At 45.0% G+C, this 22,349-nt stretch overlaps 1 protein-coding gene across 4 annotated transcripts in view; it reads right to left on the reverse strand.

Moving 5' to 3' along the window:
* The window catches only part of CAT9 (cationic amino acid transporter 9), an 89,989-nt gene that overhangs the window by 17,126 nt on the left and 50,514 nt on the right, over positions 1-22,349 (reverse strand). For all 4 annotated transcript variants that reach the window (XR_015693170.1, XM_087693206.1, XM_087693215.1 and 1 more), the window contains 2 exons: positions 425-601; positions 86-310 (listed from right to left, as the gene is read on the reverse strand). Coding sequence is in view for 3 of the 4 variants with exons in the window: in XM_087693206.1 (XP_087549332.1) it covers positions 86-310; positions 425-601 (402 nt within the window). In the remaining variant the exon portion in view is untranslated. The remainder of the gene's footprint in view (positions 1-85; positions 311-424; positions 602-22,349) is intronic.

Genomic DNA, 22,349 nt, shown 5'->3' on the forward strand with positions numbered 1-22,349 from the left:
GACCATCATTTCAATGACAGCTGTCAAATGCAAATGTATATTAGGCCAATCTAACGATCTCACAAATGTAAGTATAGGCATGTACCTGAACATACAATCCCACTAAAACAGTTGTTGTAAGGCCAGCAACTGCACCAACACTTATAAGGGCAGTTATGTACGGCAGGCCCCTTTCTGAGAATGCCTCAGCTAGAGGTGCATCACCAGCAAGATCCTGGTAGGGGACCATTCCAGTGATCACCAAGCACACACCAATGTACAGCACAGCACATGTAAGCAAACTAACGAGTATGCCGATTGGTAGGTCCCTCTGTCATCCAATGACAAATATTGGTACTTTTTTGAAAGTGAAAAATTAGTAGCCACAAAAACGTGCTAACACAGGCTTTGAATATGTAAAAACAATTGCATGTGTTTGCATCACCTTAGGCTTCTTGCTCTCCTCAGCAGAATTAGCAACGGCATCAAAACCTACATATGCAAAATATGCAACTGTAGCTCCAGTTACAATTTCTGATACACCATTCGGAGCGAATGGTCTCCAATTAGACGGGTCCACCTCAAATGCTCCGAGCACAATTACTGCAAGTACAATCAATACCTGCAAAACAATCAGTACAGTCAGACTTGATAATCACCTGCAAACACCTGAAAAGAGTAGACAAAGAATGCTCATGAAGATATCACAAAGCTTCAACCCATCTCTGCAAACAGCTAATCAGATGAAAATACAAACAATTCTAGACTGATGTTGGAAAGTCCTGAGCTTGAGCTTGCGAGACCATGCAGTTAATCATTATCCTGTTGGAAGAACAGAAATAATTTCCTTCTTATCCAGGAAATCAAGATGCAAGTGCAAGAATACTTTATGATGGTTGTGTTACATCCTATACCAAAGCTCATCATCCATTTTTATAGCTTCCCCATGAAGTAATTAAGAAAAAATGCTGAGCACAATAGATGGCACTGTGTGCATGAGCACTAACAAATTATTAAAGCTACCATTTTCCATCTCTAGTTATTCAAGGAAAAAGAACGCGCGTGTCTCAGCTCAAGATAGCAATTATGCCACACCTCCGAAATACAAGCACATGCTAATACTTATCAAACATGCATGTGAGAGACAATGTAACTTTCCTAGCCTTTTGGCAAGATTTTGTGGCTATAAAATAAGAATTCCTACTTAGTTTCAAACACAAAAGAGTCAAAGTGTCGGAGTGTGCACCACTGAAGACTGAAGAGTGTGTCTACCAAGTGGGGGGTGCAGCTATAAATAGCCAAAACACCAAAAAACTGGCCGACCTACTCTTGCAAAGACCATAAATGCTGGTCACTAAAGAGAAAAATGTCATTAAAAATAGGGGAGACCCCAAAAAAATCCCAAATGACAATGACAATGACAATGTCTGACAAGAGTAGATAAACTATGGAAAAAAGAAACCAGCCTAGGAATGCACACAAGAAGCCGACAAATAAAGAAAATGCACCTAAACTGCCAGAGCTCCTATGTCTCCGGCTGACTCTGACAAGAGCTCACAATTGAGTTCAGTTCTCTTTATTCTTTTCTTAGTGCTCTTTTTGTCAATGATCAATCTATTTACTATCATGGGCTTGCAATGCTCACTCTTCCAACCTTAGTTTGTGCATGAGTGATGGAATACATATGAATGGAAATATTGTCTTTGTTGTTAATCATTTCCATTGCAAATAATCTCAAAAAAAAAAGACAATTGTCTTACTATTTCTTGTCTTACATTGTGGACAATCTAGTTACATGTGGGTGATTTTGCATTTAGACAACATTAGTCAACATCACCAATCTTAGACTGCTCTTGTTTTTGTGGATATCTCAAGGAAACATGGCTTGGCTGCCTATAGTTTCAACAGGCAGCAATGGGGTCACGATTTGTAAGCATGCCTCACCACAGTCGTGTTCTAACATTAGAATGGATACAAGGTGGCAGTCCATGAGGACGGATCGAATACCCTTAATCATTGTAACTAACAAAAGGATTTGCAAAATTCCTCTTCTTCCATCAGTTCTTCAATGAAATGGATAGGAGCATCACTAGGTGGGTGCATTACAATTGGCACTCAAGGTCTAGAGATTTCTAAGGGATTAAGCTTAACACATTGCACAGTAGTTAGAGGGGCCAGTAGTGCTAGATGTGGGCACAATACTCTATCTCTATGACAAGCTCAATGCTCTTGCTATCAAGTACATCCCTAATAAACTTCACCTATATGTGCTTTGTCTTTGCATGAAAGACAGGATTCCATGCTAGCACGATAGCGCTCTAACTATCACACTGGAAGACAGGAACCTCTTTAATGCCAAGCTCTCCCACCAAACGTGAAAGCCATAAAGCCTCCTTGCATGCCTTAGTAGCAGCCACATACTCTATCTTTGTAGTACACAATGCAATACACTTCTGCAACCTGGATATCCAAGAGACTACTCTCCTTGTGAACGTAAACACATATCTTGAAGTAAACTTCGTGCAATTAGGATGACCAGCATATTCTGCAGTCATGAAGCCAACAATAGATGACTTCTGCTTCCCAGAGCAGATACACAAGTCCTTTGTGCCCTTAGGGTATCTCATGATACCCTTCACTGCTTCCCAATGCTTTTTGCCAAGATATACCATGTACCTGCTAACCACTCCCACTGCAAATGCAATGTCAAGACGTGTAGCAACCATAGTATACATCAAGCTACCAACACTTGAAGCATAAGAAATCTTGGCCATCTCAACCTTTCCATCATTAGATATAGGGCTATCATCTACACCAGTTCTCAACCACTGGGCCTCCTAAGTCCTTTGACGATCAAGTTACCTTGTTCCTTAACAAGTTACCAAGAAAATATTTCCATTTTGTGTAGTAGATGATTTCACAGTCTCAGTATCAGTTGTTGCGTCATGCACAGGTTCGATCAATTTCATAGCACGTTCTCAATAGGGGAGGGATCTCATTGCATCTTCTCAAAAGAGGCTGTAGGGCAAGGGTATACAAAGATCAAATCAAAATCAAAACAAGGCTAGTGAATCCCAAGGAACCACGTAATCAACTCTCAAATCCGGATGGCAAAATATACCTAAGAAGAATAGGTATTGTCAACATTGTCAAAAGGTTGGTCATTATGACGACGATATTGAAAAACCCTTCCGCAGTTTGCGTTTTTGCGTTTCTGCATTTTGCATTTAGGGTTTGCAGTCCCAAAAGGGGCGCCATCCTAGACTGACTGTGCCTATTTATAGACCACTCTCTCATTCATTCCTTACGGCTAATTCATTCAATCCGTCACCTCTTGAAGGGATAAGCACAAGCTCAACCGCCAAGACCCACGGACCGCTTATTGTTCAAGCGTTTCAAGCCGAGCACTAATGGCTACCTCTCACATAGCCAATGTGCTACCCATCTCTACGAATGTAGTGAGCTTACCTCCATACCCGATTGAGTTACCTTCTCTCCCGAGAAGAGAAGAGAAGAGAAGAGAAGAGAAGAGAAGAGAAGAAGAGAGGAGATGAATGAGAGCTGCTCCACGATGGTCCCTCATCCTCACACACTCACTTCCTCACACTTACACTCCCTCTCTCAAGCACAAGCTCAAGCAAGCAAGAACAAAAAGAAAAAAAAGAAGAAAAAAATTAGAGTTACTTTTGGCTACACACAAGAATGAGCTTCTCATTCACTTTTCAACTTTATATACAAAACCCTAAATCCCTTTTGGGCAGTCATCCCCTTATCCCCTTTTTTACATGGCCAGCTATGGCCTAGGCTCTTTTTTCCATTGTCCTCCTATCTTTCTAGCTTCCTTCCTACCGCCCATCTACCTTTACAATTTGCATGGGTGCTGGCGCTCTTAAAATAAATCATAGTACGCCTTGCACTCTTTTACAAAAGTATTGACTTGCGCTTTTTCTTGTGCGCCTTTCTCCTTGATTTAGGACTTTTTTGCACTTTTTGTGTTTCCATATTTTTTTAGCACACCTTCGTCTTCCGTTTCACTTCTGCCTTGGCCTTGTATTGTGCTTTAGATTTTCCAAATTTTCCACCTTGTTTGTCTGAGGGTTAACATTACCCCTCTCCTAGACGAGTGCCAGTCCCATGGCACTCTCCGTCGTAGGTAGCAAGCTTTGGCATGCACCGAAGATGTGGTTGAAAGGGAATACTGCGGTTTGCCATGGAGGAGTTGTGGGGGTGGTGTGGATGAAGGTCGTTGGGGGTACTTTGTTGGTAGAATTGGATGGTGATAGGGCTGTTGTAGTTGAAGATAGGGTTGTTCTTTGTTAGGAGTTGCACTCATGGCTGTCACAAATGTTGGTGTTCTAGGGATTCTGCCTGTGACGATTGTCAGATCGGAGAGGATCGAGGTGCAGCTGGAGTGCAGTAGACAGTGTGAGAGTGAGAGACAGAGTTGAGCACGACACCCAATGCAATAGTACTGAATAGAGTGTTAGCTGAAAGTACAAATGATAACCCTTATACCTTAGAGTTATAAGGGGCTGTTCACACCCGAACACAGTAAGTGCCCGTAAGTGTGCACCACAAGCACATACAAAATAGTACACATAATCTGGGGGAAAAAACCTCTCCTACCGAGAGTAAAAAGTGCCCCAGTGTCCTAGTGATCACCCGCACACTCCCATATGAGCGTAGGCGTAAGTAAGGCGTGTGAGATACCCAACAAACCCCCCTGGAGTGAAGAGTGATCAAGTGTACAAGGATCATCCGCCACCAAAGGGCGTCAAATTCAAAGCATCGCGAAATGCTTCAAATTTGTCTCGTGGAAGAGCTTTGGTGAAGATGTCTGCCACATTGCTGGTGGTAGGACAGTAGACAAGGCTGATATCACCTGCATGTAGCCTCTCTCTGACAAAGTGGTAGTGAATCTCTATGTGTTTCGTGCGAGCATGAAACACAGGGTTCCGTGCCACTGCAATGGCACTCTGACTGTCAGTATATAAAGGAGTAGGCTCCGTAACAGATACATCCAAATCAGCAAGTAAGCGTCTAAGCCATACGCACTCAACTGCAGTAGTGAAGGCTGCCTTGTACTCAGCTTCACATGACGACATGGCAACAGTGGATTGTTTCTTGCTAAGCTAAGAAATGCATGACGAGCCAAGAAAGAAACAATTGCCACTAGTGGAGTGACGAGTATCAAAATCACCAGCCCAATCAGAGTCACTGTAAGCATGCAACTGCAGTGGTCCCCCCTTGGCATAAAGCAATCCAAGAGCTCTAGTACCCTGCAAGTAACGAAACACACGCTTCACAGCTTGCCAATGCGACATACGAGGCTGATGCATGTACCTGCTCAAAACTGAAACGGCAAACTGTATGTCTGGCCGAGTGTGGCATAGATAGATGAGACATCCCACTGCTGGAGCATAAGTATGGATATCAAACAAATCACTGTCATCATGTAATGACAGTTTGAGCCCAGGTTCCATGGGTGTACAAACTGGCTTGCAATCCTGTAAGCCAAACTTCTCAAGAAGTTGCCCAATGTACCTTGACTGACATAATCCAATGCCTCTAGCATCATGTACAAACTGGATGCCCAAGTAATAGTGCAAAATACCCAAGTCAGACATGTCAAAAGTTTGCTGTAAATTATTTTTGAATGCTGAAATCTGATCAGCACGTGTTTCAGTGAGCAAAAGGTCGTCTACATATAGACACAAAATCAGCATGGATCCCCCCTCTTTATGTACATAAAGGGTAGACTCAGATGGGCTGTTTACAAACCCCTGACTAAGCAAGAAGGCATCTATCTTTGCGTACCAAGCTCGTGGAGCTTGTTTCAAACCATATAGAGCTTTTTTCAGCTTGCATACTAAATTTTCTGAGCCTTCAACTGCAAAACCAATGGGCTGCTGTACATACACTTCTTCCTGAAGTTCCCCATGTAAGAATGCAGTCTTTATATCCAACTGATGCACTTTCCAACCAAAATGTGCAGCCAAGGCAATCATAGACCGAATGGTCGTCATACGGGAGGTAGGAGCAAAGGTCTCCTCATAGTCAATGCCCTTTTTCTGTGCGTAGCCTTTAGCTACCAGCCGTGCCTTGTACTTATCTATGGATCCATCTGCATTCCTTTTCAATTTGTAGACCCATTTCGTACCAATGGCACGCTTGCCAACTGGCAAAGACACCAAATCCCAAGTATGATTCTTATGAATAGAATCCAATTCAGCTTGCATGGCTGCCATCCAATGCACACTATGTCGTGCATCCTCAAAACATTCAGGCTCCTCATTATCATGAGTACATGCTGCCATAACCAACTCCATGGAATGTGCTGAATCATGCAGTCGAGTTTGCCTTCGAGTACGACCAGCCAAGGGTGTTTCCAAATGACTATCTCTCATAGTCTGCGTGTACCATCTAGGCACCTGTCTTGCTTCCTGACTGTGTACAAGTTCCTGCTGAATTTCAGTTTCAGCAATGTGCTGATTTACTGCATGTTCCATAGGAGCAGCTGGCTGAACATTAGGTTCATTTGCTGAAGTACCAGCTGAATCACCAAATGTGATGGGCAGCAGCCCTTCAAAGACATCACGGGCAGCCTGATATGTATCAAAACCAGCCAAGGATAATTCTGATTTTTCATCAAATACAACATCCCTGCTGACAAAAACCTTCTTGGTCACGGGATCATAGAGTCTGTAGCCTTTGCTTTCGCTGCTATATCCCATAAAGATGCATTTTACAGCCTTGTTGTCCAACTTCTTTCGAAGTACCTGTGGAATATGGGCATATGCAAGACACCCAAAAGTACGGAAGTGGCCAACAGAAGGTTTGCAGCTGTGCCAAGCCTCAAAAGGTGTGACGGTTTTCAAGGCCTTGGTAGGGCATCTGTTCAAAATGTGGCAAGCGCACATGACGGCTTCCATCCAAAAACTATGAGGCAAACTCTTTGCCTTCAGCATACATCTGGCCATCTCCATGAGTGACCGATTTTTCCTCTCTGCTACCCCATTCTGCTGTGGAGTATATGCAGTAGTGTACTGATGGATAATGCCCTTCTGCTGCAAATAAGAATTCAGCATAGAGGACATGTATTCCCCCCCTCGGTCCGAACGGAGAGTCTTAATCTTGCAACCAGACTGAGTTTCCACAAGTGCACTGAAAGCCAAAAATGCATCATACACTTCTGACTTCTTTTTCAAGCAGTAGACCCAGCACAAACGTGTAAAGTCATCAATAAATGTTACAAAATAGTAACAACCACCCAATGACTGTGTCTGCATGGGCCCACAAACATCCGAATGCACAAGCTGCAATCTGGCTGTTGCTCTAAAAGCAACATCACGGGGAAAAGAGAAACGATGCATTTTCCCCAAAATGCAACCCTCGCATAAATGCTCAGGAGGTCTCTCCAAGAGAGGTAATCCATCCAACATCTGAGTACGCTGTAATAGCATCAAGCTGCCATAGTTTACATGCCCCAAACGAGCATGCCATAACTCTGCCTCTAACATAGCAGGAGTAAGAGTGGATGTCAAATATGCAGACTGATCTACCGAAAGAGCATCCAACTCATATAACCCATGACACAGAGAACCTGTCAAGACCAATGTCATGTGTTCCTTGTCACGGACCATGCAACGGTCATCATCAAAGGTGACCTGCAAACCACAACGTGCCATAGAAGAAATGGAAAGCAGATTCTTCTTAATGCCAGGCACATACAAAGCATCCTGTAGGCGGAGAATAGAGCCATCAATGGCTGTAAGCTGAATCTCCCCAATACCACGAACAGGGTATGATGCATTATTAGCACACTGAACAGACTTCCCAACGGGAGGTGCACCAAGAGAAGCAAACAAATCTCTACGAGATGTGATATGCCGTGAAGCACCACTGTCAAAGAACCAAGTGTCAGCATCTTCTGTAGAGCTAAATGCTCTATCAGCCCAAGAGACATCATAACTGCAAGTGTAAAAACAATAGTCCCTGTCTGCAACAAAGGACACGGACTCACTACCAGTGGAAGGAGCTGCAGAAACAGACATCCCTGACTCCTTCTTCTTCTCTTTGGCGATGCGCTTCCTGCACTCAGTGATGTAGTGGCCAGGCTTCTTGCAGTAATGGCATTTTCCTTTCTTGGCTTGCGTGCCCCCCTGTTTCTGACTTGTCTGTGAAGTGTTACTACTACCAGAACTCTGCGAAGCATTTTTCCCTTGGCTGTTTTTACCCTTCTGCCTTGACATAAAAGCCTGCTCAGAGGCTATACCATCCACACCACTGTTCCGTCTAGTTTGTTCCTCCTCTAGAAGCAAACTGACAAGCTGAATGAAAGTGATGGGCTCTTTCGAAATCCTCATAGTGAGGTTCAAGGCAGTATGAAAAGCCAAGTAAGAGGGAGGCAGTGAATTCAATGTCGTAGAAATCAGCTGCGCATCTGAGTAGTACTCATCCACATTCATGAGTTGCTCCCGCAAGTCCTGAATTTTGTTGAGATGATCCTGCATAGAATCACCCTCATTCATCTTTAGAGTCTCTAGCTCTTTCTTCAAGAAAGAGATGCGAGTCTCATTCTTTCCTGCAAACATCTGCTCCAATATCAACCAAGCTTCTTGTGAAGAAGCTGCTGAACGAATATGAGGAATGATAGAACGCTGAACTGCCAATGCAATCAGCGACATAGCCTGTGCATCCCGTGTATCCCAAGTTTTCTGAGCTGCAGTTCTTGGGGGAAGTGGCTGAGCGGGCTGAGGTGGAGGGGGCTGAGGTTGCCCTCTTGCACGTCCTCCTGGAGGAGGAGTAGCGGGAGCCACAACTCCCGGTCGTGCTTCCTCTCCACTGACATAATCCCACAAATTTTTTGCCACTAATACATTCTTCATCATGAAAGACCAAAGGGAATAATTGTTCCCATCCAATCGGTCTTCCTTGGACACATAGGTGAATACATCTCCTCCCTGATTTGCCATTATTTCCCAAAAGGCAATTGAGCAATGTCAATGCAGTACGGGCTGGAAATCTGCAAATTTCCAGAAATTGCAGCAAACACAAGTCTGCAATTAATGTGCAAAGGGTACTCTGTCACAAAAACTGTCACTGATGCACGCTTTCCAAGGTGCAATTAGTGCTCAGCAGCACTAAAACATCAAAAGCCCCAAAAATTTTCTGCCCAAAATTTCTGTCACAAATGTCTGTTACAAAAGCCCCAAAATGTGCATTCAATGTGTCACAGACAGACACAGCACGTTTCCCAATGCTGAAAACTGAACCTGCTGTTCAGCACGTTTCCCAATGCTGAACCTGAACCTGTTGCACGAACTCCTGTGTAAAAGAAAAGTGCAGAATGTTACCTCTGCGTGTTGACGACGAGCACAATTCCCGAGATAATGACTGCTGGGTACAGTCGGACTGACGCACAGGTACAGGCGTGCAGGTCCAGTGACACGCGCAGGCAGGACTGGGCGCGCGCTGGGCAGAGGAGGCTGTACCCAGGACTGGGTGGTGGAAACAGGTGGCGCGCTGGCAGCTGGAGCTGACGGCACAGTCTAGCTCAGCGCAGGGAGGCTGCGCAGGCAGACTGACAGGCGAAGGGGCACGCTGGGCAGACACAGGGCAGAGGACACGCTGGGCAGAGGTGGCAGCACGCAGGTACAGGTGGCGCGCTGGGCAGGGCGCGCTGTGCAGGACAGATAGCACGCTGTGCAGGACACGCACAGGTACAGGCGGCTGGGGCAGAACTGGCGGGGGCTGGTTGAACTGGAGTGGGCTGCAGACTGCAGACTGAAGACTGCTCTGAGCTGAGCTCTGATACCAAATGTCAGATCGGAGAGGATCGAGGTGCAACTGGAGTGCAGTAGACAGTGTGAGAGTGAGAGACAGAGTTGAGCACGACACCCAATGCAATAGTACTGAATAGAGTGTTAGCTGAAAGTACAAATGATAACCCTTATACCTTAGAGTTATAAGGGGCTGTTCACACCCGAACACAGTAAGTGCCCGTAAGTGTGCACCACAAGCACATACAAAATAGTACACATAATCTGGGGGAAAAAACCTCTCCTACCGAGAGTAAAAAGTGCCCCAGTGTCCTAGTGATCACCCGCACACTCCCATATGAGCGTAGGCGTAAGTAAGGCGTGTGAGATACCCAACAACGATTCTTTGGTGGACTTGCATGATGATAAAGGATAAGAATTCAGAGTTGAGTACTGATGAAGGGCTGACGATACTTTCATTGGAGTCTTCAATACCCGCAATTGAAAACCTCTCATATGTGGTCTCTCCTTGGGGGTGGTGCTAGTCTTCTTATCGTGCACAAGACGTAGTTTGATTAGTTTGGGAGACAGGCCGAACTCTAAGCAAGCTAAAAGTATTGTCCTGCACTTGAGAACCCAAACTGTGTATAGATTGTGGTGCAAATATTATGTGAGTACACGTGCATACTTAGATATTACGTAGGTAGAAGACTGTTGGTCCGGTTCCTTGTAGCAATGCATGGATGAAGCAAGGGTTCAATGGGGTGGAAAAAATTATCATTGTTGAGGAGAAGTACACTTCAAGGCTTCTTGAGACATCATTTGTGATTTCGACAACACGATGTAGTATAACTAAGCTCATTGACACCGAGATTAGATTGCAGAGGCTGAGATTAGATTTGATCGGGTAGTGGGGGTCTTCAATGTTGGTGGTTAATTGCCATTATTAAGTATACCTAAAAACAGAAAAAGAAAGTGCACTACCTCGAGGCATATCTACCTCACTGTGCAGTATTGCATGGTGTTCATGCTAGTGAAACTGAGAAATGGATCAAACCTCGAGAAGTCCTGTGGTGTTGTTGCACACTTAAGGACCCATTTTAAGTACATGGGAGATGTTGTGGGTGTCACTTAGAAAGACACATCTAACCATAGGCGAGCACAAACTCCCTAGGTGTGTCCTGCCCTTGATGTGCCCTAAGTGTGAAGTGGGGGGACAACAAGGGCTAGGGAGTTAGGCACAAAGCCGGCTGACCAAGGCCACCGGACATGCCTAACCTGAGGACCCCTAGGTGCAATGTTTGTGGCACTCTGATATACATGAAAAAGCTCATTGTTCATTTCCTTTTTCTTTGTGTGGGTCTTTGTTTGTTTTCTCTTTTCTCTTTCTTTCTCTTTTTTTTTTTTTTGAGATGCATTGGGAGGGGGAACGCTAGACATCATCCTAATGCTCTACAATAGTTATATTCTAAGGGGGTCTAAGAGATATACCAAGGAATACATGGCTTGGCATGGAGCCCATTTCTCTTCTGGCTATACTTGTTGTAGCCATGGAGGGGGCTTGGTTCCTGCACTTGTTCTTTCTTTCGTTGATCTGAATTAGAGTTATACCCTTCTTCGTGGACCAGCTCCAATGGCTCCTATTGAGGTGATTGCATTTGCTGTTTTGGCTTCCCAAACCCCTAGCAATGAGAGTTCCTGTGAGGTTCATCCAATTGAGAATAAGGGAGCACATTCCTCCTCCACTCCTAAGCCAGTGTTAGGCTTAGGTGTCATAGCATGGAGTCCCTGTTGCAACGATGTGCCAGCTTGTAGGCTAAATCTCTGATTCCATCTTCATTAGAGTAAGCTCCTCCTCCCTTTTTTCCTTAGTCTTTCTTCCTCCTCTTCTGTCGTTTGCTTGCGCTCTTCTTCTAATCTCTTCAATCCCTCCTCCACCGTTTGTAGCTCTGTATTTTCTTTGGAGGTGGATCGAGTTCTTCTTATGGAAATTTTGAGAGTGTGATTTTTCCTTTCCGCTTGACTTGACAATTTTTTAGCCTTGGTACTCACGGATTGTCCTCTTGCTCTCTTACTGTTGAAATGGTCGGTCATTCTCCTTTTTATTAGTAACTCTCTCCATATTGTCCTACAGTTCCTTGTGGACTTTGTTTCCCTCTTGTTCTTGGATTGGTGACCCCCAACACATCCCTCCTTGGGTGTTTCTCAGTCCTGCTATTGGCTAAACCCAAGGCCTTCTCTACCATCACAGGGCTCCACTCCACCTCTACTTAACAAGCTTCTTCTCCTCTTCTTAACATCACCACGCCATAGTTTCTTTCAACATCGAAGCTCCTCGAAAATTCTGCGCACTTACTATAATCAATAGCCTACCGGATCTTCTCTACATACTTCTGTAGACTGCACTGGTCCAGAAGTTGTTTTACGGTTGGCTCCTCCATGATGACATCTTTTAGGTTTAGGGTAAGCTTGAATGTAAACTAGCTGACACCCCTCGAATCCACCATTAAGTTGTACTTTGCTTGCTCTTCCACCTTGAATGGGAGCTTGCCACCTTAATCTTGCCCCGGATGTAAAGTTTGCCCAAGAAAGAGAGAGTAGCCAATGACTATGCTTTGGGCCATGCTCAAATGCAATGTATGCTTTCTGTAGGGGTGACTTCCTCTTCTAGCAGCGGGGCTTCCGTCATGGCTCTTTGTTCTTAGTATTTATGTCGCTTTCTCCATAATGGTTCTTTGTGAGGTTGGTAGTCTTGTGGTGACTTGGACATTGAACGCTTTCGCATAAAGACCTGTGTCGTCCTGCATTCACTTGGCAGCTCGTGAGAATACATGCAAGTCATATGCTTCAACCATAATGAACGGGTGCAACTCAAAGAGACATCACTTATCTGAATCCCATGGTGTTGACTTCGATGCATATCACATGCGCTTGATTATCCTTGCTTGTATGTGTACTGGCTTCTTCTTCTTTTTGTTATCTATACATAGTCACAAAATACATTGTTTATTTATATACACATTTATAAATCCATGTCACTTCGTGAAGATAAAAACCAATTGTAGAACTCATGATTGTATTGGAGTGTGGCACACGCATCTAGTACTCGTGGCAGTCTACTCAATAACAACAGATATTTTGCAACATCAAGTAGCACGGTACCTTGTCCGAGTCTACTAGCAGCATGTAACTCCTCCTCAATGAGAATTTTATCAATCAGAGAGTTCTCTTGGCTAGTTCCGGCTAATTCCATACCCCAAATGGCAATCAATACTCAAAAGGAAGTTGGCACCACATAGGTTGGGTCTCTTTGAGACCGCCATTTGGCCAATCCCTCCTCTGAGACTATCATAATCTAGGCTCCAAGTTCGGCCATTGTAATGCAGTTTTCAAACCAACGAATTGACTTTGACCCTCTAATTGTTGCTTTAGTTGCTCTATCTCTAAGAGATTTGGTTGGCAAAGCGCATCATTGAATGTCACAGTTAAGGATAGTTCGTCGGCCTTCTCGTCAGAGACAAGTTACATACGTTCATGTAGGAGCTTGCCATAGTGCTCGTTAAGATATTATTGTTCTTCCCAGGATAGTGGATATGGCAAGTACTCCTCAAGCTGCTCCCTAGGGAATGTGCCCATGTCTGCAAAAACATAGACATGTGCGAATAATTTGAGTTTAGCATCCAACTCAGTCAAGCACTCTGTGACACTTCTATGTTCAATAAGGGCTTGCTCGGTTGCTATCTCATGCAAGGTTCCGGGAGTTTCCCTAGGCTTTAGCATAGTTGGGGTTCAAACCTAGATGAGCAACATTGGTCAATGCTAGGATTGCTTATGTCCTTGGGGTTTTCATGTCTCTTCTCCTGAGGCTTTGCTGCTATTGTATCATGGTTTCCCTCAAATGCGACTGATATAGTTTTATCAATCTGTTGTGACAGTGTTGTATCCACTCTTGATTGGTCAATGTAAGTTCTATTGTCGGTGGATTCCTATAAAATATATGCAAGCTTCAATTATTTTTCTTTTCTTTTCACATACTACTTGGCAGCTCTAGGCATATCAAAAATATACTGAAAACACAAAGTACTTTCAGTGGATACACCATAAACATGAGGAAAAAATACCGCTACTAGGAGGCACGAGCTTTCCCTGACTCATACCACTATCCTCTCGCAAAACAGTGGTACCTAACAAAAATCTGGCTCTCTTGCTGGAAGAGGGGAATCCCTCAAAGAATCCTTATTCTGTTGATGGTTGAAACAAGCTATCATGAACTGGAAAGCCCTCTTTCCATCCTTGCTTTGAACCCGTGCATAGGCAGACCCATCGTTTAGAATCTTAGTCTCCATCCAAGACTCGGCAATAAATGGATGTCCCAAAATAATAGGATAGGAACAAGAGTTCTACACAAAGAAATGATAAGACTCACCCACATCTCCAATAGAAATCTTCACATTCGTACAAGCAACATACAAATCTCCTGCAGTGTTGTTGGCCACATGCATGCGCCAACCATGATCCACATCAACTAGCCATCTACTAGTATCATATAAACCTTACACTATGACATTAATCTCGGAGCCATGATCCAAAAGAGCAACACAAGGAGTCTCTATCTCACCAAGCCTGACTACAGTCTTCATAGTTGCACGTGCCCAATGACTACGAGAAAAATGGCTACGAGGCACCAATCTAGGTGCACCACAACTCTCAACATAATATATAGGCTGAAGTAAAGGCTGAAGAGCCTTCTTGGACTGGATGCATAAAGCTCCATCTGTAGAATTCTCAATAGTCTCCTCATCAAAATCAATCTCCTCAATATGCAATCCATAGAGAATAGCTTCGGCAATAGCTAAAGCCTCTCGATGGATCATATCCTGTGTCGACTCTTCAATAATCTGTAATTTTATTTTAATGATGCCGATGATAAAATCATGAAATTCTCTTTTAGCAATCCCCAATACTTCTCCAAGAGTAAATTCAATTTTGCAATTAAGAATCCAATCCTCAAGTACCTTTTTCAAGTCCGTAGTCGTCTCAATATTGAAAAGAAGCTTGAATCTAGGTTGTGTTTTTGGCTTTGGATCCTTTGTCTTTGTAGCTTTCTGATCTTCCTTTACTTTTCACTTATAAACATAAGCCATACTCTATTATGGTCCTGAAGAAGAAGGCTGAGAAGCTAGATCATTCCTCCTAGTCACCCTCTTCGATCCTTCAGGACTGATCATTATCTCTTTTCCGATTCTCCTCAACAAGGGCTTCAAATCCTTGAGATTTTGCCAGATAAGCATAGATAGAAAAGATATCAACTCGATCATTCCATCCAGTCCCTTTTCTAATCGCATCTCTTATGGCTAAAAGTTTGGATAATGAAGCTTTTCCTTTCTTCATTGCGTGCAATGCATTGGACCATAAAGAAGATTTGTCCTTCGGCAAGTGCTCCAATTGAAGAGCATAGGCAGTACCTTCTCTTGCCACCTCTCGCATCACATAATAAGAGCGTAAAAGAGACTTCTCCAACAATTTATTCATACCACCTTTACCAAAATTCGGTTTAATGATATGCTATGTATCTCCGAAACATATCATCTTATCCTTCCAAACTACCAACTTTAGCCTTATCGCCTCTTCAAAATCTTGACAGTCCTTCCACTCATGATCTAGACTATCACACCACATGCAACGGCGAACGCGATCATTCCTGGAAGAATTTGTAAGATTAGAAGTTGGGGCTGAACTTGGAGCTAGACTAAGTGGCTACTGCTCCATTCTGGTCATCTTGATTTGAAGATCTTTTAAGTTCTTTGAAATTTCTTCCACCATATCTTGGACAGTCAGTTTTGCAGATGTCTAACAACTGTAGCAGGAATAGGCATAGAAGTAGGCAAAGACACAAGATGAGAAACAGAAGAAGTAGTGGATGATGCAACATGAGAAGTAGGAGAGGTCATGGTAGGAGAAGACATTGCTTATGGTGTTTGCATTCCGTTCTGCAAGCGAGACTTCCATCTCCACCTCTTTGTCAATGTAGAGACCGAACAACATCCTGTCAATCCATCTTCAATCCCATAGGCTATGTACGATCTTCAAGAAGCTTTCCCAACTCATCCTGAAGTGCAGGATCAATTGCCTTCAAGAATAACTCCACTTTCTCCGAGTTTGGAGCTCTTTGCTCTAGTGCATCGAACTGGTTGTATCGCTCTTCAAACTCTTGCAATAACTCGGAAGCAACAAGTCCTTTGTTGGACTGATAGACCCACTCTCTGAATGTCTTCCGCGTAGCAGTACCATAATCCTCCAGAAAATATTCATCTTTGAGCTCTTTCTTAAAAACATTCCAATTTGAGTATTGCACAAACAAATCAGTCACTCTAACCCGCAAAGCAAGCATGACAAATCATAGAAAATAGTTGCTCCAATTTTCATGAAACTCCGAAGAAGCGCATCTAGCTTTCAAAGACTTTAAGATAGGCTGAAACATTCTGGCCATCAAATAATTTGCGCTCACTAACCACAGTCTTGATCGCTGTGGTTGCACCATGCGTATGCTCTTGTTCTTAATGCAGCATTTGCTGTTGATCCAATTGTTGCTAATGTAATTGCTGCTGCTATCGTATAGATAATTGCATCTGCTGATTTTGCATCATAATGGTTGAAGAAAGAGTTTGTAATAAAGTCTTCATCTCATCAATCGAAAAGGAAGAAGCAGTCGATAAAGTGGATGGATTATTCGAAGAGTCTCCTATCTTGATGAGCAAAAGCGATGCTTTCACATTGTGTTCACCAAATGTCGCACGGGATTCGCACGGGGTTCGTGAAGTCGCTCGCCACAGGGGCGCTTTGAGATGGGAGAAGTCAACGAAATAAAATTTATCCAAAAGAATTGTTCATGAGAGAAACAATTTCTTGATATTAAATATTGGTAAGTCACAAGTACATAAGATTCCCGATTTTTTATCACAAGAGTTTAGAAAAAAATAAGATGAATGCTCAATCTGAGAGAGGAGAGAAGAAGGTGGGATGACAAACTTTAATGGAGAAATTTTGAGGAGCACGAAGCTCGACTCGAAAGCCTTATGTTGACGGAATTTGTTGATGAACTCCAAAAAAAATGAGCGAGAAGCTTTAAGCTCAACTCAAGCCAATCCCCATAGCGATTCAGGTATGTTCGATGTAGGCGAGGGGCTTAAAGCACGTCCTTAAATCTTCTCTCCGAAATTTGATGGCAAAATCAAAGAAGGTGAGAGATAAAAGTTCAACCTCCAGCCTTACACACTCAACTCGATAACAATAACAAAAAGGACGAGGGATATAATCTCTACATCAAGCCTCATAGACTTGTTTTTGTGATGCCCTTCTGTTGTTTGCCTTTATCCACGACATTAGGTGGCTGAAGGGCCTCCTGTGTCGGGGCATCAAGCACCATGTCATCCTTAGGCAGCACAACCTGCGCATCCTCGGAAGACGGTTGCCTTTCAGGGCATTCGGCCATAAAATGCCCCAATTTACCACATGAAAAGCAGTGTCCTGCAAAGTTGCCCCATTTCAAGCGAAAATGCAAAGGATGCATGCCAAAACAATTGAGGCGAAGCCACGCAGGCCTTTTCCTGGCCGTGTCCCATAACATGCATAAACGGTTTCGATTCATAGCCCTGAGGCTTGGGGGAACCAGCACTGTTCGCACAACTGCCATCGCATCCTTCAACAATGGCCAATAGACCGCCGGACAATTTTCCACTTCCACCCACACCGGAAATTCTCATTGAAGCAGACGCTGGAAGTCGCCCATAGGGCGCCATGGTACAACATGGACCAAGCGGCGATCAAAGAATAATGGCAACTTGGACAGGAGCTCAGCCCGATGTGTTTCCGATTTCAACAGTACCTCATAAAAGCCGCGAGGTCCAAGGAAGATCTCCTCAACACACTCCCCTTGCAATAAATGGTGCATCCACTGGCGAATATGGGAAAGCACTGGGATCCTGCCAGTGAAGAAAAGTATAACGGCACAGTCATAAAACACCGAGAAGGACCGCAAGACTGATTTCGGGTCCACCGTGGCTTCCAGTACATCAGTTCCCGCGTCAGAAAAAGTTTCATTATTATGCTGGACATAATCGCCAAGCAGAGTATTAGCAAAGTCCAGCAAATGCTCCCAATCAATCTCCTGCAAATCCACAGGATCAGAGGCAACCTGCGCATAGGAACGTTCCTGAGGACCCATTGGCTCGTCAAAAGTATGCTTGGAGCGTTTGCCCGCAAGCGGCAGTTCAGAACCCAGAGGCATCTCCTCCGTGCACGGCACCATATCCTCCGGCTCCTCTGTATCGGAATCAGGGCCAAGGGCTGCCACCGTCCGGTCTAGAAAATCCATATCCAGGCCAGCCATACTGTTGTCTTCTCTCTGAAGAAGTCGTCAGGCGGCAATCGTCAGATGGGTCTCTAGGCGGCGCGTAGGTCTAGGCGATCCCCTCTCTCTCGCTCTCGACTTCCTTAGCTCTGCACGCGGACGTAAAGCAGGGGACCACAGGCGAACAGGCGTGCACTCGTTCAGGCGTCTCTCTCTCTCTCTCTCTCTCTCTCTCTCTCTCTCTCTCTCTGTGTGTGTACAGATCAAGGGGCACTCTGGTCGAGGTGTTGCTTCTCTGACGACTGTCGAGATTAGGGTTGACAATAGCTGTGCGCCGCTGCAGAGAAGAACAAACGCGAGCACGCGGACCCGCAGACAGCACAATCGTCGAACCAAGATGGGTGTCTGCAGGCGTGGCAGCGTGAGGGACAGTAGATAGGCGCAACAAAAGCCGGGACGATCAAACACGGCGCTCAGGACCAGGACGCGATAAACAAGGCCTGACGGAACTGCAGGGCGACGGCGGCAGGGACCCCGACCCCCAGGAGTGACGAAACGGTGCAGGCGGCAGGTCACGACAGGGCGCCATCGACGATCCTCTCTCTCTCTCTCTCTCTCTCTTTTTCGTAAAAGGTAATTGTATTAATTACGAAAAAAAATACAAGATTACTTGATTACAAGATACATGACGACAAGCCAGGCCATCATGTGAAGAGGTGCTAAGTACTACGAGTTACAATTTCATGGCAAGGATGCGGAGGAAATTGCCATATGCCAAGGACGGAAATCCTCCGTAGAGAGCAAATCAGAACGATGGAGAAGAGCTAACTGCCAATACAAGAGGCCCTTAAGCCTCACAATATGCTGCTGAACATTATGGGCGGAGTCAAACAGAAAAGCATTCCGAATGGTCCAGTTATGCCAACAACCCCAGTATCGAAGAAAGTAGTACATGAGCTTCATATGTGGCTGTGCGGGAGTAGGGTATTTGGGCTGGCCCAAAACCCAATCAAAGGGGCGCAGTGTGATACCAACCACCCCTCGCCAAACGGCCGACAAAAACAACCAGACTTTCTTAGCGACGGGGCAAGAAATAAATCGGTGGCGGGCGGATTCCATAGTAGTGGTGCAAAAGAAACAGGTGCCATTGGAGATTCGTCGCTTGGAAAGAGCCGAAGCAAGCGGAAGACCCCCAATCATCACTCTCCAAAGAAAGACTTTGTATTTAAAGGGTGTCTTGTTGGCCCAGCCCTCCATCACAGTTGCCCTCCACCATGACCGGGATTTACGCAATCCCCATAAAGCATTCGCTTTAGTAACTAGCCATTGATTATCTTTAACCAGAAGATGATACACTTGATTAGCAGAAGCTTTGCTCAAATGCAGCCGGCCTTGTAGGTCCCAATCCTGCCAGGGATGATCCAAAGCAAGAGCAGGAAAGGGTTGTCTGCTCTGGAGCACCGTCAAAAGCTGTTCCCATATAGGCCTGTATCCACGAGGGATCCGGAAGAGCCTCCTAGCAGTACGAAACGATATAAGCACATTGCGACTGGCAAGGGTGGCATCCGCGACTGAAGACAAGCCCAAACGTGCCATCCGGTTGAATTGTGGTCTAAGCTCATGTTTACCTTCCCACGAAAGTAAACGCGAGACTGCCAGTAATTCCAATTGAAAAGAGTTAGTAGCCAAGCGATCCTCCATTGGGTGCCACTGAGCCTTTTGAAGGATGTGTTTCCAGGAACACACCAAATCATAAACGCGAGACTGCCAGTAATTCCAATTGAAAAGAGTTAGTAAAGCCTGGAGAAGACGGGTGTAGCCAGGACCAAAGATCTTGCTTAAGAACAGCAAGAGCCAACTCTTGCCACATACGACTTTCCGGTGCATCCATGACCGAGTGCTCCGATGTAGACTGGGAAGAATCAACACACATATTGAAATCCCCCATGAAGAAGCCCCGTCTGCCAAGTGATAAGGAAGTCTTCAAAGTCTGCCAAAGCTCCCGGCGAGATAACGAATCATTCGGAGCATAGAGGCCAAGTAACCATAGGATTTCCCCTTCGAATAAGATTTCAACCACCAAGAAGCGGCCATGAACTGTTAGATATGATCAATGCCCCACCCTCATTAGGTGCTACTAATGATCCATGGTGCTCAAAGTTGTAAGGCCCCCATTATGAGGAGAAGCCAAATGTGAGCCCGGACATTGGTTGAGTCCTGACTTGTATATCAGATGAGGTCTATGTGACCGGATGGCAAAAAGGTGACTGTTGTGGGTCTAATCTTTTGGTTAGACAGAGTGGTTAAGCTGGTAGCAACTCGAGGCACATTGCATTGAGTTGCGTGGTAAGGGAGTTAAAAGGGGCCCCTATTGTGGGGTCCGGGGGCCGCGGAAGCGGCCCCTGGCTGGGGGGTCCCAGGGGGGCCAGCGGCCCCCCTGGCGGGGGTCCGGGGGCAGCGCCCTCGGCCCGATGGTAAAGGGAATATTCCCTGGAATATTCCCTGGCCGACTAGTGGAGGCTCATATGGTAGGTCGGTCAGCAGGCCGACCTAACGACCTTCGCGGGCTATAAAAGCTAAACCCCTTCGCAGCCATCACACACTCATCTTTCACCCAGTCAGAGTTGTTGTTCCAGCTAGCCTTAAGCTCTTCACCTATCTTCTGTCTAGATCGCCATCTAAGCTTCACACAGTGGAAGCGCACGGGTGGACAGAGCTATCTTTGTATCAGTTGTTTGGAGTTAAAGAATTTACTGATTCTCCTCTTATCTGTTGTGTACTCTCTATCTCTTTCTCAAATTCTGTTCGCTGCGCCGTGTAATCTTTTACATGGTATCAGAGCCCAGGGGGCTCTAGAGATCGGAGAGCGTGCAAGAGGCAAAGGCTTCAACAGCAAAGAGAAACGATGTCAACTCTGGGAAGCAGTTCTGGCGCATCAGGAAGCGGTGCAGGAGGTGGTGCTACTGTACCGGCTATTCAAACACTGAGGATTCGTCCACCAACCTTCAGCGAAGGCAAGTTAGATGGTACAAACTACACCTTGTGGAAGTTCAAAATTACAACTATCCTTGATTCTTATGAGCTTCTGGAGACTGTGTTGGGGAGTGACGCAGAACCACAGCCTACCCCGGACCCATCAAATCCTAGTGTGATGATTCCTCCGAATGCAGATCTTCTACAAGCTTGGAAACGAAGGAATGCAGATGCATTGTGTGCCTTAGTTACAAGCTGTTCTGACAGTGTTTTGACTCTGATTCACCATACAACCAAAGCGTCAGATGCTTGGAATGTACTAAGGAGTCAGTATGAAACACGAAACCAAACAAGGATTCAAAACTTGGAGAATCAACTAGCAGCGGAGAAGTTTGCTGAAGGAGAGACGATTGAAGCATTCATCACTCGGATCAAGAATCTGCGCGACCAGATGGCTGGCGCTGGGATACAAAAGACTAGTGAAGAGCTAGCTCGGAGGTGTCTTCGAATTTGTCCACAAAAGTTTGATGGACTAGTAACTGCCCTTAATACTCAGGTGAGACCTCAAGCTTTGACTTTTGAGGAGTTTTGTGCATTATTAATGGAGGAGGAGTTGAGGCTGAAAGCCCGAGAAGGAAGCAACAATGGAGATGCTGCATTCTCTGCCAATGCAAAAGGCAAAGGTGTTTCCTCCACCAAAAATGATGGTGACAAAAAGAAGAAGGGCGGCAAGAAGAAGTTTCAAGGAGAGTGCTTCTACTGTAAGAAGAAAGGACATGCAATTGCAGATTGTCGTGTCAAGAAGGCAGATGAAAAGAATGGTACCCTTAAAAGTAAAGGGAAAGAGACAGCCAATACGGCTGAAGCAGAGTTGGAATTATTCATGGCGACCATTGAGGAAGTGTGCTCCTCGGCGCAAGAAGAATCTACCACTGACTCTTGGGTGTTGGATAGTGGGGCCTCCCGTCACATGACCAACAAGAAAGGTCTATACAGTTCTATGCAGCCTCTACAAGAATCCATCACTGTGACGGTTGGAAATGATGCTAAATGCCCTGCTGCAGGCACAGGTACTATTTCTTTTGTTGCTGCAAATGGTGAAGTCAAAAAGCTTTCAAATGTGTTGTATGTTCCCGAAATCAGGAGAAATCTCTTATCAGTTGCTGCCATAACTGATCTTGGTCATGAAGTGAGGTTCAAGAAGACAGGTGCAGAAATTATTGATAGTGCTGGCACAATTGTTGGCAAAGGAGAAAGAAGGAACAACTTGTATGAGCTAAGTGCTC

This window comes from Lygodium microphyllum, chromosome 2 (genome assembly GCF_053477565.2).
Source record: "Lygodium microphyllum isolate KBCC chromosome 2, Lygodium_microphyllum_v1.1.10, whole genome shotgun sequence".
In the NCBI taxonomy this organism is placed as follows: Eukaryota; Viridiplantae; Streptophyta; class Polypodiopsida; order Schizaeales; family Lygodiaceae; genus Lygodium; species Lygodium microphyllum.